Below are 20,619 nucleotides of genomic sequence, written 5' to 3'. Positions count from 1 at the left end.
GTTATAAATTATAGTTTTAATTTTAAATTTCTTTGTTACATACTAATATACTATAATGGTGCAGTATAATAAAATTAGATCCATTGAATCCAAATGAACGGCTCACGGTCGATTGAGGGTCTCTTAAAGAAAATCCCTTTATATATATATCAATGAATAGTAGCTGGACAGACGTATGTACCTACCGGTTGTTGGCAGGTCGATTGCTGAATAGTCCAAGTCCAACGTCGAATGTAACGTACAGTGATTGTTCGTGCCACATGAGATGAGATCGATCGATGCATCATTGTTGACATCACACGTACATCGATCCGGCGTCCGTCGCCGTCATAATGCATCCTCCATAAGAAGCGCTAGCTCGATCCGGCACTAGCAGCACAGCTCGCTAGCTAGCTATCCCAAGAACCAGCAGCCAACAGCTGATCATCTAGCTAGCTTAGCTCCGGCGATCCATGGCGCCGGCGGCGGCCGTCTCCGGCGGCCGGTGGAGCGAGACGGCCATGCTCGTCATGGACATGCAGGTCGATCTGTGTGTGTATATATGAACTTAACGTACGTACTCTCTGAATTGAATTTGAATTTTGGTTGGTTTTTTTTTTTGCTGTTGGCTCGATGGGCGCGGCGGCGCTGCATGCAGAAGGATTTCGTGGATCCGGCGATGGGCAGCTCGGCGCTGTTGGCCCCCGGCGAGGCTATCGTGCCCTCCGTCGCCGACGCCATCGCCGTTGCCAGGCAGCGCGGCGTCTTCATCGTCTGGGTCAGTACTCAGTAGCTAGCTAATTAAGCTGCATGCGTAACCTTCAAACGAACTGGCTTTCAATTCGCCCTCTAATGATCGCTTTTTCTTCTTCTTGCAGTACACTACTATATATGCACCTAATTTTTTCTTTAACATAAACTGAAACTAACCAACATGGTTTCACTTACCGTCGAACTCACGAAAACCGCGGCACCGTGTACCCGTGGATCCCACGCGGATACCGCTAAAACCATGACAAATTTGAATCTAAAAATTTAAAATTTAAAATCTGAGGGTTATCGAAAACCGCGGCTAGTGTAATCCGACAATTAGGTGCAAATTAATTTTGAAAAAAACTGTAAAAATACAAGAAAAATAGAAAACTAGTACATAGTTATATTTGTGACATTTATGACATGTTATACGGGAAAAAAGAAAATTTTAACATGTTTTTTTCTAAATTCTTGACAATTTTTGGCATCACAAGTATACTAACGATCAAATATTACATATAAAACTAATACATGTTTACAAACATGTGACTACTGACTACATTAATACATATATCATTTAACTTAGTTTGGGTACTGAAAATTGATAAAAAGCCGACAACAAAAAAGTACTAGCTATCTACATCACAGATAGCTAACGCAATAAAAAATATACCTCATGTATCAAGTATCAACTACATAGTCAACTAAGTGATGCAAACATTTAAATATGTGCCTTATGTATCAAATACATACTTAACGAGATGCTATGAAGTGTGAACAATACCTTTTTTATTTTACCCAACCAGATTTTTATTCATTCGTAAATTTAGTTCTTTTCATTAATTATTTTTTTCACCAAACATCATTACAAATCAATCTCTACATCATATATTTTTTCCACAAATTTTCTTATTTTTTTTATATTTAAATCAAATTTACGGACAGTTACCGCGGCATACCGAAGCCGTTTCCTGGCGGAGAGCGCGATTACCGCGGTAAGGGTCACAGTTTTCGCAGCGTGAACGCTGCAAACCAATGTTATATCTCTAAAGAAAAATGAAGCGAGTACATGTCACAATATTGAAAGGATCCGAAAATATCTGACTACTAACAATTGGTTTGCTTCAGAGATCATGCATGGATATTTTCCTAATTCACGAGATCTCCTCATGTGCCCTGCTGATACTACCACTGCAGGAAATGACTACAGTGCCGGTCTGAAAATCTTACACTTGCAGGGTCCCCATTCACCGCTGATTAATTAGCTGAAGTAAAAATAGATAATTATTATTATTATTTTTGAAGAAGTATCTTGAGATAACGTAGTTTTTATTATAGAAGTTTAGCACATTGAGTTACGATGTATCGTAACATATCAGAATTTTACGCTAAAATTTCTAATATCTCATAATAATGGTTAAGAATGATAAAACCCCAAGAAAAAAAATCGAGTCGGCTCGATTCATCGAGTACAAAATTATTCACTGGATCGAGCGGCAGCGAAATGAATCAAAGAACAAAACCACTCAGGCCGCGTTCGACGGCTCTAGTTAACTTATCTCTGTAGTTTTTTTTCACGTACGCTTCTCGAACTGCTAAACGGTGTATCTTTTATAAAATTTTATATAGAAAAGTTGTTTTAAAAAATCATATTAATCTATTTTATATTTTTTAATAATTAATTATTAATTAATTATGTACTAATCTATTACTACCTCCGTCTCATAATAACCTTATTTTTCGTTTTCCCGTGTCCAACGTTTGACCATTCGTCTTATTTGAAAATTTATTGCGATTAATATTTTTATTGTTACTAGATGATAAAATATGAATAATATTTTATACTTGACTAATATTTTTAAGTTTTTGTATAAATTTTTCAAATAAGACGAATAGTCAAACGTTGGACACGAAAAAACGAAAAATAAGGTTATTATGGAACGGAGGTAGTACTACGTTTTCCATGCCAGGGCATAAGTTAACTTATACCCAGCACCGAACGTGGCCTCAATGAATTTGGTACTCAAGCCAACAGATCAAATCAAAGAATACACGGAAGTGAATTTGGTAACAATGGACCCAAAAATATCCGACTGTTTATAACGGGTTAACTATCATGCATATGGATCTGTCTTAACGAGACCCTCGTGAGATATTTTTACTCTGGTAAAAAAAAATGGATCTCCTCTTGAATTTCTTAATTTAGATGTGGTTAAGTCCTTTTTAACCTTTTGAGACTGAACAAACAAAATCAATAAGCACGAAATATTGTGTTTTTACATGAACATGTACATATTAATTAGTGTTCTCTATACATACCTGTAAACCTGTAAAAAGTGTTTAGGAAAACATTCAATTATTTATTAAGGGCAGTCCGGCCCGATAGATTAATTCCCTGACATCAAATAGGATTTACTTTCTAGTGAGATAACTCTATGGTTATTCAGAAGTGACAAGCAAATTAGGTGAAACAGCATCAAAACCAAAGGAACAAGAAACTAGTTGCAAGAAACTCCATTGTGATTGGTCTTTATGTTCGCTCTAGCAGTCTCGCTAATTTTATTAAAAAAATGGTTCAGAAATACATGTAAATACTACTCATAATTTCAAAAAAAAGGGGGAAAAAACTCTATTCATCACCTTAGCTAGAGTGGTGCGGGACTGTGGGTTCTGCTTGTAAAACGGCTATATACTTGTACGTTTGATTTACACGTACAAAATCAAAGTTTGGGTTCGTCAGAATGTTAGCAAAATCTTAAAGGGTTATACCAAAAACTCGTATGGCTATTAGACCAGAGTGATGGTCTATTAGAGCTATGGGTGCCAGTAAAGATTTTATGATGGCATGACTGTAATGTTGATAAAAATAATGATAACAAAATTAGGGTATCCATCGTTTCTCTTATTCCACGAATAAGCAAAACAATATATTTGCAACAAAAAATACTTATGAATAAAACTTTTATACGTATGGCTTAGTGACCTAAAAGTCAAGTTTGAAAACTAAAGTACGATTAAAAGCCCCAAAAATCAATTTCAAATTTAATATAAAAACTTTAAATTTTTGCTATAAGCATAAACATAAGGAAAAAAAGAGTGTGCGAAAAGAAATTGAATCCTATGCAACAATTATTTTCTAGCATCAAAGCAAGACACGACAAACAAGAAGAAACCCCGTCATGATGGGTCTTGATGTTCACTCAGAAAATGAGAAAAGCAAGTACACATATTTTTATGGTTCAGAGAAACTATACAATGGAAAGCGCTAGGCGTACTAGTGTTTACATATATGATAATGATATGGTATAAATGCTACTAATAGCTAGCTTGGTGTACACTGTTCGAAGAACACTACATGTTAATTTGGACAAATGTTGGGTGTGTTTAGATTCCAAAAATTTATGGAAGAAGTATCACGTCAAGCATTTGACTAGATAATGGAAGGGGTTTTCGGACACAAATAAAAAATAAATTATAAATTCCGCCAAGAAACCGCGAGACGAATCTTTTGAGCCTAATTAATTAGTCATTAGCACATACTAGTTACTGTAGCACTTATGGCTAATCATGACCTAATTAGGCTTAAAAGATTCGTCTCACGATTTCTCCCATAACTGTGCAATTAGGGGGTGTTTGGATCCCCTAGGACTTTTTTTAGTCGCTGTCACATCAAACGTTTGGATACTAGTTAGAAGTATTAAATATAGGATATTAATAAAACTCACCTCATACTTTGGACTATTTCGCGAGAAGAATCTATTAAGCCTAATTAGTCCATAATTAATGAATATGGTGCTATAGTAAACATTTGCTAATCATGGATTAATTAGGCTTAAAAAATTTATCTAAAGAAATAGCCTTTATTTATGCAATTAGTTTTGTTATCCGTCTATATTTAATACTTCTAATTAACGTCTAAATCTCCGATGTCAAGAGACTACAAATAAGTCCCTGGATCTAAACAGCCACTTAGTTTTTTGTTCCATCTATATTTAATGTTCTATTTATGTCTCTAAAGATTCGATGCGATGTTTTTGAAAAAAAATATTTTGGAACTAACCAGGACCTGATATGTGATTTGTGGTATAGAAAGACTGTACGGAGATACATGCATGGTAGTGCATCACAGCATCAGCTTATTAATGTACTGTATGCGGTGGCGCTAAAATAAAATACAGAGGGTTGTCTTTTAATTATCAGTAGTAACATTTTTTTAATTTATCTATAGAAAAGTACATTACACAATGTTTTTGCTACAGTGTCTTGAGACGGAGGTTCTTGTAAAAATGGTTGTATATTTTTGATGTTTCCGTACACGATGTGCATGTATAAAATCAATTTTTGTCTTCGTGAGGTATTAGTACAGTCTTGATGGGTTATATGGAAAACTTAATTACTATGGATTTTAGACCAGAGTAATGGTATATTGTATTGAAGATTCTTCAAACAATAAGGTTGTTGTGTAAAAGTGAAAAAGTTGAAAGTGAAGCGAAGCAGCCTATGGGTTGGGATTACTTCAGCTGATAATGTTGGTGCCTAGAAGTGTGATTACATATGGGATGATTTAAGAGGTGCAAGAGTGAAGTAATATTTCCATATAGCTAAATTAAGGTATAAATATGTTTAGCCCTATTTTAATATCCAACTATCATTTGACCTAAATGTTTGCTCGTTTGACCCTATTTTTTTAAAAATAAAGTTTTTGTTTGACCCTATTCTATGAAGTCAAATAAATGGTGTAGAGTCGAGAAAAGTCCCATATGCAAATTTATTTCGCTAGACATACAAAGGAAAAAAAATAAAATTCTGACATTTGTACTTTTTAACCTATTAGATTTTTTTTTTAACTTTTTGGTTAAACTAAAGTGAATTTAATGATGAGGCTTTATACATTGGCGTAGTACTATTGGAAATATAGGTAAGAATTTTTGTAGAATTGACTGTGACATTTATTAGTTGCAGGCTCATTGTTTGACTTTTTCCTAGAAAAAGTCAAATAACATATTTGCAAAAACAGGAAAATAAACTATGACGAAAAAACATCAAAATCAACTCAAATTTAAGTTCAAAATTTAAATTATCTTATAAGAAAAGGCAAAAGCGAAAAGACGAGGCTCTTTGCACGGGAAGTATGTGCGAACAAAATATGTTTCCAATTTTAAACTTGGTAAAACTTGTTCTGTGAATCGATGATCATTAGATGTGAGTTGCACAGAAGGAAAACTAGCAGCTACCACACACTAAGTTATCTAACCTTCGAGCACTTTTCCCATTCTTAAAAAAGTGTCTCTATGTACTATAATTTACATTCAAACTTTTTTATCTGAAGGAATATAGCATCCGAAGGTATCAAGTTTTATATTAGAAAATAAGATACATATTTTCTACTATCTTTTTAAGGATGATAATACGCGTAACCTATAGTGCCCCCATCTAACACAATTAAAGCATTATGCTCTTCATCGTATGGTGGCACATATTTGTGGGTGCTGATATATAATGAACCGGCGTGTCACAGGTGGTCAGGGAGCATGACCCTTTTGGAAGAGACGTTGAACTATTTCGTAGACACTTGTATTCTGATGGAAAGGGTCCGGCTATAAAAGGTTCAGAAGGTGTTGAGATGGCTGATGGGCTTACTGTTGAACAAGGGGATTACAAGGTGGTGAAGACAAGGTTCAGTGCCTTCTTTGCCACACACCTTGATTCTGTGCTCAAGACCTCTGGGATAAAGAACTTGGTTGTTGTTGGTAATTAATTAATTAAGCACTCTTTGTTTGTGCCTGATCGAGATGGATGCATGGTTCAAAAGCACACTACACAAGCATGCATGCATCATGTTACTTATTTGTGAAGAATTTAATTATATGTTTTGATTTGAATTTCAGGGGTTCAAACTCCAAATTGCGTTCGTCAGACGGTGTGTGATGCTGTAGCACTGGACTATGAGAAAGTTACGGTCATCACTGATGCAACAGCTGCTGCTACACCAGATATCCATTTGTGTGAGTATATATTCATATTTTGTAAAGAAAAAAAAAAGCATGCATGGTTTTAAAATTGCCGATGTATTTTTTTTAGTGTAGCTGATGGTCCACTATTAATCGTTAGTAGGATTTTCAGTTTACTAAGTTAATTAAACAAAACAGGATTGGGGTAAAGCTCTGCATTGCATTAAACTTGTGCTATTAGGAATTGTACCCACAACTCTTGATGACATATATATAAACTGGTGAACAATTAAAGAAAATTGATTATATATTTTTTTACATTGTCATTAATTAGTTTGTTCTATGGGGTTAATTACTTGTGACTGAAAGATGCTACTTTAATTATGTTAACCAGCAAACATCAGAGATATGAAGAATATCGGAGTGGAAACACCAACCTTGGCAGAATGGCGACACTAAAAATTGTAATCCCTGCCTGCTAGTGTTATATACGGCATGCTCAACACGGTTACCTCCCTCGATGTAATTATAAATTAAGGCATTCCTGTTACCTTCGGCCTCAGTGGGTGTAATTATAATTATGTTGACCTCATGTGTCATGTAGAATAATGGCAAGTTAATTCTACCTTATTGGAACAAAACAACCATGGGTTGCAGTTGATTTGGACCCTCGATTCGTATCAAAGTTTTTTTTTACTCTAGGCTTGAGACAATAAAGTATGGTTTCTTTAATAATGAAATTCAAAGGAGCTATAGCCAATTATTATAGAGGTTACACGGCAAATAACTATGAATTACCAAATTATGTCTGGATTAAAACAAGAAAAAATAAATAAATAGGACAATATCTCCATCCATAATTGGTCGTCCTAGTCTTTCTCGAACCAGAAAATTAGAACCTCCAAAATCAGTGGTCGATCCTTTTAGCGATTGAATATATTTTGCTCTTATTACCACTCGCAATTGGCATCAAACCATAGCGGAATAAAATGAGAGAAGTAGCTGTGCTTTAGATTAGTCCTTTGCCCATGCCTTTTCACTAACATTGACATCCAAACCAAGAGACAGCCAGAAGAACACCACACCAATAGGTAACCTACAATACGACACGTCGACACCTTCAAGGTATAGCGCAAAAAAACCGGACCAGTGGTCTACCTATTGTAGCATTTGGTCCGATAGTTGATCAGTCGAATCATCTGTTTTTTCTATTATTATATTTTTCATTATTTTTAATATAGAACCATTACAAAATGGTGAAAATATATGGACATCAGAATATTAGAAAATAAATATGGTATGATAAATTATAAAGCCATATTACCATGTGATAAACTAAAAATCGATTCGATTCTATAGAATCTCTGCAGGTTCCGATTCACCAATAAACCACTTAGTTTATTGGGTTTTTACTAGTTTAATAGCGTAGTGGGTATAGATGGCCATAAGGCCCGAGGTCTGATAACCCGGCTGCTGTCGGGCCAGTCTGGTCTGGCCCGACGGTTGGGCTGTGTTTGGGTCACACCCTCGGTTTGGTGGACCAGCCCAACATGGCCTAGTTCAATAAAAAAATATTTGGGGACCTTAAATAGACTTAATTTATTTATATAATGTCTAGCTAAAAAGAAAAGTAGGTAAAATAGATTTATTCTAGCTATATATATATATATATATATATATATATATATATATATATATATATATATATATATAACACAAACCAAAGAGGAGGGAGCAGAAATAGACTTATTTTAACGGCCTAAAGAAGTGAGGGATGAGATATAGACTTATTTTTCGAAGAAGCACGATGGGCCATCGTGCTTTTGAGTCAGGCAGGCATGACCCAAGTGGTTTTGGGTCGTGCCTGGCCCGCCGGTGCTGACCGTGGGCTAGCACGGCATGGCCCGACATGTTGATCGGGCGGCCAGTTGGCCATCTATAGTAGTGGGCGGCCACCTGCCCAAACACCATGCTCGCTGTTGCCACGTGCCACCCCGCCGTCAATCACCGCAAACCTCGCCGATGCCTTCCTCCAGAAATGCTGGAACAAAGCGTTCTCCTGTTGCGGCTTCGTGCTAATTAAGGTAGTTTGTTCACAGTCAAATTTGACACATCATACATCAGAGATGCTGAAGAGTCCTTTTTTTAAGGTGGTCAACTTGTCCCTTTTTGTACAAGGTTCCAATCAATCTTTACCGCTGATAGTTAATTCATATGTCTAACCAGTTGATAAATAAATAGCTTGAATGGAAAGAAGTATCATGTAACACACACCTCCAAAATTATATCATGAATCATAGAAATTAAAGGAGTTAACTAATTATTCCACGCAAAGCTTATCATTGATGACTTCACATGCACGTTTTTTAGGAAGATGAGTTTGCATATGATTTAAATTGAAACAAATTGAAGTTTGTAAGACGTAAGCTTTCATAAGATTGTTTAATAAGTGATACTCAAATAAATATAATTTAAATATCTGGATTCTTTGAAAATTTTAAATGTGTGTTTAGATTGGAAAAATGGTTAGTTGTAGCATTTGGAATTTGGTGTTTTAATATCAAAAATTGTTTTTTTTCTCAAGGATTTTATGTTAGTTTTTTCATAGGTTAGAAAGTGGTTGAAGATTTGTTGTGTATAACCCTGATTTTGCTAGGCATAGTTCAATCAATTGGATATAAAGCATGATATGCAATATCATGTTATCACACACTTGAATGGTGCAAAACCATTATTACATTTCCTAATTATAAGGTCTTAATTATCTGCAATGGGGGTAAGACAAATATCAACCATCGGATCAATGGTCAAAATAAAACTTGAAGTACCTTCAAAAGTCCTATTTTATTTAGTTGTTGATCGAAAATTAGACGAGTAAAAAGTTATTTGTTCACAGCTAATTAATCTTGCTATGGGCCGAGATTAATTTCATTTGTCCAACAAGCATGCTGTCGATCGATCGAAAACACCATTTTTTGTGCACCGGCAATCTAGAGGCCCCTGCCGCTTCATCTTCTGATCCTGCGGGTGCCGGTGAGAACATCCTCACCGTACGTTGCGATAGCTGCGGCTACTCATCTCTGGCACGATTTCATGCATGGTGCGCCATGGTCGTACCTGCTTGTTGAACCCATATCGATGACGCGTCCGAACGCCATGGAAGCGATGTCATGACAACCCCTCCATTATTTACGTAAAACTGCTTTCTATTTAAATAGTCATTAAAAAATATGAAAACAATTGACAAGATAGATTAATATGAGTTATATCACTCTACAAACATGCTGGTTTAAATTGAACTTCTACAAGTTGTAAATAAAAAAACAAAACTGAAACTACCCGTGTGCTAAAAAATGCTTTCTATTTGAGGAAAAACAGTTTTTAGCACACGGATGGACATCCACCCGTGTGCTTGCATGCTATCTAAATATTCATAAAAGATATGAAAAAATTTTACAACATAGATTAATATGATTTATATCATTCCACAAACATGCAAGTTTAAATTCAACCTCTACAAGTTGTAGAAAAAAAAACAAACAAATCTGAAACTAAGTATACACGTATTCATCTATAACTTGTAGAAGTTGAATTTAAACTTGTATGTTTATGCAGTGATATAACTCATATTAATCTATCTTGTTATTTTTTTTATATTTTTTATTACTATTTAGATAGTAACATGTAAGCCACGGGTGGATTTTCAATATTGGTGGTTCATCATTTATGCAAATGCTACCGCGTGAGGGATATAAAACATGGGATGCTTACGCTTGGTGCAACTTTCTGGACAGATCATAAAAGGAAAAAAAAAGGCTTATCCAAATTGTATGGAGCAAACAAATAGTGTGTGGTTGAAGAGCTCACGCAGGATGGTCTAGATGGGCCATAGAAAATTCGTTTCTTTGTATCACCTATCTAGTAAAATGAAAAAGAAAATTCAATTACAAGATGGAAAGGAAAAGTAGTGCACCACGAGCATTGACTGGAACAGAGGTGCATGATCCACACCAACTAAGGTTGTGTTCCTCTCTTTCTTACTAACCCAGGTTTCTTATTTTTCACGTACAACTCAAACTGCTAAATAATATATTTTTTATGAAAATTTACTATAGAAAAGTTGTTTAAAAATAATATTAATCTATTTGTTATTTTTATAACTAATAATTAATTAATCATGTAATAATCTATTAGTACATTTTTCCCGCCAGTTAACTAATCCGACACCCAAACGTGGCCTAAGGGACATCTCTAATGATTTCGGAAAAATAAATAGAGGGTACAACTTAAGGTTTAAAGACGTAAATGTGGAAAAAACACCATATTCTAACAGGTAATATACTAGAAAATGTATCGATGAGAGTCTACGGTGTTGATTTGATCACGTGTGAAGAAGAATATATATCTACGAGAGGCTAAGCACCAAATGGGATTCTCTGAGAAACAGTACGATAACTTTTCGGATTTTCAGCTGTTCGATTAATTAGCTACGAACTTTTGAGATTGATTGTTACAGTATTTTATTACACAGTACTGTAGACCTAGACTCATTTTACTATTTATTTATATTTATGTGACTTTTGTGCATAAAATTAGATAATCCGGATTGGGTTCAGTACTCCTCGTTATCCCAAGAAAGACAATTAAACACGCGTACGTGTGTGTCGTCGAGACAACGGGGGAATTAACACGTACGTACATTTGACCGACTGAAGAGGTAGCAGCAGCGAGCTGAGCTCCACGCTGATGGCAACGGAGGCCGCCGTGAGGTGGGAGCGGCGGCGGCCGCCGTCGTTGAGCTGCGGCGGGACGACGAGGAGGAGTGCTGTGAGGTCGGCCGGCGTGGCGGTGGCCGTGCTGATCGCCGTCGTCGCGCTCTCCTACTACGCCGCCTGGGGCGGCGACCCCTTCCCCACTCCTGATGCTACACAAGGTAATTAGTTAATTAATCAAATGGTAATAACTATAGATCTTCTTTTTGTTGTTGTTGGTTTGTACTTGAACACTACTCTTGCTCTCTTTTGAATTTTGATCTCCTGAGCTTAATTAGCTAGCTAGGGCTAATAAAAAGCTTAATTTTGAGCGTAAATCGTACTAATAACAAATTAGTATCCTCAAACGTTTTTCGCCGGGCTAGCTGAGGGAAGAATTAAGTACACATGGTCAAGTTCAGATAAACACATATCTTCTACCACTAGAGGGAATCGGGGTTTTCTTTTATTTTTACCATCTTTATGACTAGGGAATGGATAGAGTCCATCACTGTACAGTCATGCACATGCATTAATTAACTAGTGGCTGATTGCACTGTCAGAGAAGCAAAAGGTGTCATAAATCAATTATAGTCACTGGCTAACCTGTTAAGGAATAGTCCTAGCCGCCCTCCATGTAAGCAAAATATATTTGACAAGATTGTTATTGTTTTTAACAATTAATAACTACTTCCTCCATTATATGATCTAAGATTTTTTATAGTTTTAACGAGACTGATACAATACATATAAATATAAATATATAATATTTGTATTTATATATATTGATTAAATTATGGAAGACCTAGTAAGTAGAGACCAAACATGGCACCGGTAGCAATGGTTGGTATCCTGCACTGTTGCATGCATAACTGACCATAGAACGCATGGGAGATATACCGGCCATACGAACCTGATAGAATACTAGATCAAGTTGTGGCAATAGGAGGACAGCAAATAAAAACAAAAACAAAACAACGCCGGCTAGTTTTCCAGGATGGCTATACTGCCGCTAGTCTTTAGCTCCGCAATATAATTTCTGTTTCATTATATACTCTCTTCGTTCCATAATGTAAGACTCTCTAGCTTTGTTTAGATTTATATAGATCCTAATGAATATAGACATATATAAATTATATATATTCATCAATGGATGAATCTAGACAAGACTAGAAAAACTTACATGGAGGATGGAGGTACTATCTTATTGGTGAGGTCTCTTGTCCTTAGTTCAATAGTTCTTCATTCCTAAAAACTCGTCTGTTCCTTGGGTAGAAGTGCAATGTTGGCTCTATTTGTGCTTTGCAAAATTGCCACCTGCTAGATGGTAGAGACATGTGTGAACAGTAGCATCATATTAGTATCCTTTAAAAACTCGCCCCAGTTTTCTTTCTTTCCGATTCATTGGTCAATGTTGCTGAGTTTAATTTCCTGTAAGGTTTTCTCCAATAGAATATTAATTATACTATAACTAGAATTAATCAGCTATCTCCTCGACACTACGACAGCCTGGTCTAGCTAGCTAGCAGCACCATTGAGCCGTCTAACATTAATTTCAGTTTACAATCTCTTTGAGCTTTCAATCAGCACTAATACAGTAGCTCCACTAATAACCAATATCCAATCGAAATAGCTAAAAGTGGAAGCGCATGTACGTGAGTTCAAGCAAGGCTGATTATTTTTTCTATTTCTGCACAAAATATAGCGACCTTTAGCTCTGAATCTGACACAATTTATATCGCATAGATTTGATTTGAGCGTTTTCATCCCTAATAAAAAAAATTGGAGATTGTCGCTATACATAGCGTACGTACAGCCGAGTCGATATAGGGTACGAAATGTGAATGCTTAGGATTATTTTTTCAGTCATACGTACAGTGTAGTGGAACATCTGTCGCGCTACCGGGATTGAAAGTAGTTTAAAATCAGTTTATTTTTCAACTCAAGTGCATGCACATTCGCATTATTTGGTTCTCACTTCTTAAAAATGAAATGTTGCCAACTATGTTAATACAATCGGTACCATCTAATCATACATTGCATTCGTATTTAATTTCTAAAAAGGAGTAAATTTTCAGTATACCATCTGGAGGCGCAGATCGAGTCTGTCGATAACCCTTTTGTACAGGTGGACATCAAAGCAAGTTTAGAGTGCTAATTCTGAAAATCATTTTCAGAGTACGTGGACCTAAATAACATGACACAAGAAGTCTAAAACGTTATTTATTTATTTTGACAGTACAGAGATCCAGGTGACATCACTAAACAAGGATCAGATACATACTTTACTCATTTAATATTGCCAACTACTCATCAGAAGTTAACTGTTTATATGGCATCTGGAAAAATTACCGGATGACATGCAATCCGGTTCCTCTGCAGTAGCAGAGGGCTACAGTAACCTAAATTTTGGACTACCTTTTTGTTGTTGATTAAAACAAACGGTTTAGATCAAGTGCTATTTGCTACAGTATCTAAAAGCCCTACGTCTACGGTGTTTTCATACTGTTTATGGTATTTCATGAACAGTGACCGTCGGTAGTAACGCAGACGATGCAGACTCGATGAAACGAGGTATCAAGAGTTCTCCGCGAAGATACATTCAACGTACAGTACAGCAGATGCTTGCGCGGAACATAGGATAAATCCTTTCATAACCATAGTTTTTTTATTAAATTCAGTTGGCGTATTTGTGTTCCAACCTTGTTAAATGTTCATGCAACGAAAAGTTTCAGATATATAATTAGCTGGCGTCAAGAAAAAAGAATTTGATCATAGGAATCCATGTACCGTTTTATGTACAAACAATCCTAGGACGGTCTTGCGTAACCGGTACGAAAAAAAAATACACACGGACGTACGAAAAGAATCTTACACACGTGTATGTGTGTTGGTTTTTTTAACCGGTACCTATAAGATATTATCAGTGTGTTTTTTAAAAAAAAAACTGATACTAATATCGTACTATCTTTTCTCTAAAACCCAAGTATATTTACTGGTTAGGTAGTTGCTCATATGTGTCAGTCGTATGTTTTATTTGGTCTCGCTGACAAGCAAAATGGTCAACAGGTGCCGGTTTTATAGGAACCGACACGTATCATGTTGTCCTCTTTGAGGGATTATCTATTTAGTAGCGGACTGATTTGAGTGCCTGTGATTAAAAAAAATGTTTTTTCATATCTCTGTAAGGATCATATCAAAATATAAATTCAGATATGCTTTACAAAGTATTTCTACATCATTTTATACGATCTATATAGGATTCCTTCTAACAAACTGGAGAAATGTATTCAATTCTTAATCGACAAAACTAACGTATTTCCTAATTTTTTTCTAATTTTTTTGTGAAATCCCTATTTTCATCGAACGGGGCCAAATGCCTCTCTTGGAAGGAAATAATTTTGCTAACCCCCTGGCTAGAGTATTGAAATCCTTAGTGTGAAAATCGCTTTCATATTATAAGACTTTTTAGTCTTGTCTAATTCGTCAATTGATAAATGTATATAATTTACATATATGTCTAGATTCATTAGCATCCATATGAATCTAGATAAGACTAGAAAGTCTTGTAGTGCGAAACTGAGGGAATAATAATGTTTGAGAAATATTCGTCTGTTATATTACAACTGTAATTCAAAGTTCGTCATTGGTCGAAAAGAAAATGTAAGTTTACAATTTGTTGTATTTTATGACAAACTTTGAATTAATTCTAGAAGTTGTAATGTTTTGGGACTGAGGGAGAGCTAAGAAATCAAATTTGGTTCAACTTATGTTGAGCTCTTGTACGTGTTGATTAATTAATCAGGTTCGGAGGATCCGTCGAGCCTCACCGGCGACCAGCTCCTAGGCGGCCTCCTCTCCGGCGCCTTCAGCCGGCGGTCATGCCAGAGCCGCTACGAGTTCGCCGGCTACCACAGGAGGAAGACGACGCACAGGCCTTCCGCGTACCTCGTCGGCAAGCTCCCGCAAGCACGAAGCGCTCCAGAAGCGATGCGGCCCTGGCACGAAGCCGTACATGAAGGCGCTCCGGCAGCTCAAGTCCGGCGATGGCGGCACCGGCACTGCCGGTGACGGGGACTGCCGATACGTCGTGTCCGTCGGCTACGACCGCGGGCTTGGCAACCGCATCCTTGCCATTGTCTCGGCCTTCCTCTACGCCGTGCTCACCGAGCGCGCCCTCCTCGTCGCCCCGTACGGTGGAGACGTCGCCGCCCTCTTCTGCGAGCCCTTCCCGGGAACGACGTGGTTGCTCCCCGGTGGCCGGCGCTTCCCGCTCCGGCGGCGCTTCTCGAAGCTCAACGGTAAATCCAGGGAGAGCTTCGGCACGTTGCTGAAGAGCGACGTCGTCTCTGGCGGCGGGAACGGCACAGCGTCGTGGTCGGGCGGCCGGCCGCCGACGCACGTGTACCTCCACCTCGATGGCAGCGCCGACTTCCACGACAAGCTCTTCTACTGCGACGAGCAACAGGGCCTCCTCCATGGCGTGCCATGGCTGTCGATGAAGACGGATAGCTACCTCGCCCCGGGGCTGTTCTTGCTGCCGTCACTCCAGGGCGAGCTCGACCGGATGTTCCCGGACAAGAACGCCGTGTTCCACCACCTCGGCCGCTACCTCCTCCACACGGCCAATGCTGTCTGGAACGCCGTCACGGCCTACCACCGCGCCCACCTCGCCGGCGCCGGGCGGCTCGTCGGCATGCAGCTCCGGGTGTACCACGACGAGACGCCGGCGCTGTCGCGGGTCGTGCTCGAGCAGGCCCTCTCCTGCGCCCGCGGGGAGAAGCTCCTCCTCCCCCCGCCGGCAGCGGCAGCAGCAGGGACGACGACGAACGCGTCGGACACGGCGGTGCTGGTGACGTCGCTGAGCCCGTGGTACTACGAGAGGATCCGCGACGAGCTCGGCGCCGCGGCGGCCGGCGGCGTGCACCAGCCGAGCCACGAGGGGCGGCAGCGGTCGGAGGACGCGGCGCACGACATGAGGGCGCTGAGCGAGATGTACCTGCTCAGCACCTGCGACGTGCTGCTCACCACCGGCGTCTCCACCTTCGGGTACGTCGCGCAGGGGCTCGCCGGCGTGCGGCCGTGGCTCATGCCGAGGCGGCCCTGGTGGGAGAAGCAGCCAGCCAGCGAGGTGCCTGAGCCGCCTTGCGTGCGGGTTGCGTCGCCGGAGCCATGCTTCCACTCGCCGTCGTACTACAGCTGCGCGGCGAGGAGGGACTACGACGACATAGGCAAGGTGGTGCCGTACGTGCAGCGCTGCGAGGACATCAGCTGGGGGATCCAACTCGTCAATGGAAGTAGCCAGTGGTAATATTGGCAGCAATTTTACTGTCATACATAAAAATATAAATTTAATTTGATACGTTAAGATACAAATCAAATGGAGATATTTACAATAAAAATATGGTATGCCTAGTGATCAAATATTTGAAAAGTTTAGTTTCATCTATGCCGTTGGATGATAATATGAAGGTATGCACAAGCAAGTAAAAAGCCCATACACCCCACCCCTATGCATTATGCATTGCGCACATGTTTGACAGAAGAAAAAAATTAAACATTTGTCAATAGCAAAAGTGTAAAAAAATATGATATCTCTCTCGATATTTTTTTAAGTATAATAAAATTGCTTCCACTATATAGTGAAATATTGTGTCAATGTGTTTGCTTGTTTCCAGAAGAACCGGACTCTTGTCGAGAGAGATGGCGGATTTATTATCCACCTTGATTGTGTTGGCCCTTTTATCCTTTAGCTCTCCAAGCAGCCTTAGCTAGAAAACCACACACCTTGACAAGTTGTCATTGTCACTACGACGAGAGTACAACCAGTGGCGAACCCAGAACAGAAATTACCGAGGGTCCAATACGTACTAATTATTTTATTTTTATACTTGTATACTAATTAATATGGTATAATTTAGTAAGAATTAAATAATTTACCCGGGGTCAGCTACACCTGGGTTCGCCACTGAGTACAACCACCTTCTGTTCTTGATTTGCTTAAATATAAAATCAAACTTATTGTTTTGTTCGAAATTATTATTGCGAAATTTACCAAACCAATACAACATGAGAAGGTAACCACGTCAAGTCATTCCACCTCCATCCAAACATCAGAGGTTTTTTCTTTCTCCCTCTCTCTCTGTAGGAGACTAAGTAGAGAAAAGAAAGGAGGAGTAATTTTACAACACTCCAAACCTGTATAAATCATGAAGAGTTTGATCTTCCCGTCAAAGAATTGAGAGGAGCATTCAATTTTCCACCTAGCACACATTTGAAACTCACTCCCTAGTCTGGACTACGAAATTCGATCGGTCATGATCGACTATCTAGATGGGGATTGAATTAGTGGTTTGTCTTCAATTTTTTGTTTAGAACCGATTGGTTTTTAGATTCAGTACGTTAACCGAAATTTCATTGCATACCGAAGACGACCAAGACCAAATTGCTCGGTGTGACTGTGGCATCTACGACTGGCTTGTCCTAACTCTGATACGTGTAAATATATATTGATATATCTCGTCAGCATGTACAACTGTATACTGATGGACCTCGAATTTTTCTAACACAGTAATTAAGGAACAATTAGCCTCACCACACTTGCGTATATACATATGTATACTGCAAGTGGTGATGGACTAGGTAGCACTGATAATTGCATTCAAGTCAAATAAATATGCCAGTGGAGAGAGCACTAATATTCAACTGGCCAAGCAGGTGCAATGCAATGCATGGAATGGAAACGTGGATGAGCGCACGCGCAGTATGGAGACGTGAGTGCATCGCATGATATATCCATGCATGTCCCAGTCTATGTAATGCGGAAATAAAACCATGATAGGAAATTATTTCGATCAGCAGAAAAAAAAAACTCAAAATTTCTAGTTATTCAATTTTAACAAAATAGATAATAGTTTTTTTTCTATTTTCGAGATATTCAAGTGGATGGATTTAAATCCCTTGGTTACACATCCACTCTTTCCTTATATGTCACCCAAGCAATACATGTTGCCGCCATTGCTCATATAGTTAATACTATTTTATATTTTTTTAATAATTATGACATGCGTCGCTATAGTTATTTTTAGCATAATACCGACGGGAACATCTCTTTTCCTTTTGACCCTTCCTATCTGTAATTTGAAGCATATGTTTGAGCATTTAAAATGATTTCAAATAAAAAAATTTAATATATATAAAAAAAATAATTTTGGTCGAGGTTATCGATGTAAGTTTTTAATTAGCTGAATCATTTGAACATGCCGGTGCTTTCATTTAGCGAAACCATTTGTGATGCGAGTGCTGAGTAGGGGCAGGAAACAGGATGAGAAATGCTAATATGTTGAAAAAAATCGAACCATTGGTATGCACCGCTCCAATCCATTTTCACGACTAAAATCTTATGGCCAAAACGCCTCTCACCTAGAGTCAGGTAGTTCCAAAACTTTTCAAAAACATCATATTTGTGCTGAAGCAAGTATAGTCAAGTAAATTTGTTGTATTCATCGTTTGAAACTAACATATATAATATGTTTTATTTTCAACACAAGTGGACAATTGGCCGGTCCTAACCATATGAAAAATAAGCTCCAAGGGAGCAGACAACACGCTTATACATGCATTTAGAAAATAGCAGTTGGTGACTCTTGCCTTTTTGGCTAGCTAGCATCACAAACTAGTTTCTGGACTCAATTCACTTGACATGGGATGATTAATTATGTGTTAATTGAGGACATCCTTTATTTTGAGACCATTAATTTCTACGTATTCTGCACAAAAGCACCCTCCCGGTTGCCTGGCCAGTCCTTAAGAGAAAAATGAAAGGGATAAACTTACTTACTTCCGTGAACGCAATAGAAGATTATTTTGAGCAGTTGGAACATGGAGAACATTGGATAAATGCAGCACAATTGCATGACCAACGTGACTAATCTCCACACCTGTCTTACTAGCTGTGGTGAGCCTGTTCATGGCCGGTGTGTACATGTCCTTTACACACACACAAAAAAAAAAAGCTTGTGTGCAACTTCGTTCGTGATGATGTGATAATTTGGATTAGTGCCAACATAGTAGTTTGTGTCGATACCATAGGAGGAGGAGGTTGTAGCTATTGTCGTTTTTTCTTCACCTTGGGAAGAGGTGTAAAACCACTTCCAACACTTGACGACAGGGTGTGCTCATCTTATCATACACTGCCCCGTCATCTCTAAATGTTTGACGCCGTTAATTTTTTAATACACTTTTAACTATTCGTCTTATTAAAAAAATTTACATATTTCTAATTATTTTTATATCATTTTATTTATTGTTAAGTATATTTTTATGCATATATATAACTTTACATATTTAAAAAAATTGAATAAGATGAATGATCAAACGTGTATAAAAAAATCAACTGCGTCAAACATTTAAGGACGGAGGGAGTATATAGTTAAACGTTAGCACAACAGCACACACATCAACGGTGCTAGGGGTGTAGCGGTGACAGTGTAACTGCGAACAAACTAACAACTATTTGGGGAGGCCGGGAGGGGCCGGGATGCTGAGTAAACAACCCATTAGGGCCGCGTTCGTTCAAGCCCCACTGGTTAACTTATCTTCTCGTTTTTCGTACGTACGCTTACCAAACTTCTAAACGGTGTATTTTTTACAAAAATTTTTATAGAAAAGTTGTTTTAAAAATTCATATTAATTTATTTTATATTTTTTAATAATTAATAATTAATTAATCATGTACTAATATATTACTACATTTTCCGTACGAGGATAAGTTAACTTACCCTCACACCAAACGAACGCGGCCCAGGTTGGACCTAGATATAGCCACTTGAGCCAGCCTTTTTTTTTTTTTTGTTGGAGCTGGCGTATATATTCTTTGGAGCTAAGTTCATGGGATAGGACAATAAGTTTAGTGGATCGAACTAGAACCGTGGAAGCGAAGATCGTTTTCTTTTCATAGTGGCATGCAATGACGTACCATGACCATGCATATGTGTCAAGATCGATGTCATCATCATCCTCTGACACGATACATTAATTCAACGCAAATAGCTGGCTTCAAATACAATGAGTAACATGCAATTACAACGCGACAAGCATGTGACAGTTGAATCCATGCATTCCATTCTATGAAGTCACAGCGTGATCGATCCATCGATAATCCAGTACTGCTTCAACGAAGGCTC

General features: G+C 38.2%; 1 protein-coding gene and 1 pseudogene across 1 annotated transcript; both read left to right on the top strand.

The window, feature by feature from the left end:
* The first annotated feature begins 361 nt into the window (after positions 1–361).
* LOC102711781 (probable inactive nicotinamidase At3g16190) lies at positions 362–7,410 on the top strand. The gene is made up of 5 exons (XM_015833403.2): positions 362–521; positions 638–757; positions 6,251–6,482; positions 6,621–6,737; positions 7,078–7,410. Exons 1-5 carry the CDS (start codon positions 453–455, stop codon positions 7,140–7,142), a joined length of 603 nt encoding a protein of 200 aa, XP_015688889.1. The 5' UTR covers positions 362–452; the 3' UTR covers positions 7,143–7,410.
* A 3,945-nt stretch (positions 7,411–11,355) lies between these two features.
* Positions 11,356–16,845, top strand: LOC102711506 (annotated as a pseudogene).
* Positions 16,846–20,619: the final 3,774 nt, after the last annotated feature.

This window comes from Oryza brachyantha, chromosome 2 (assembly GCF_000231095.2).
Source record: "Oryza brachyantha chromosome 2, ObraRS2, whole genome shotgun sequence".
NCBI classification, from domain to species: Eukaryota; Viridiplantae; Streptophyta; class Magnoliopsida; order Poales; family Poaceae; genus Oryza; species Oryza brachyantha.
This window is presented reverse-complemented; position numbering and strand designations above follow the sequence as displayed.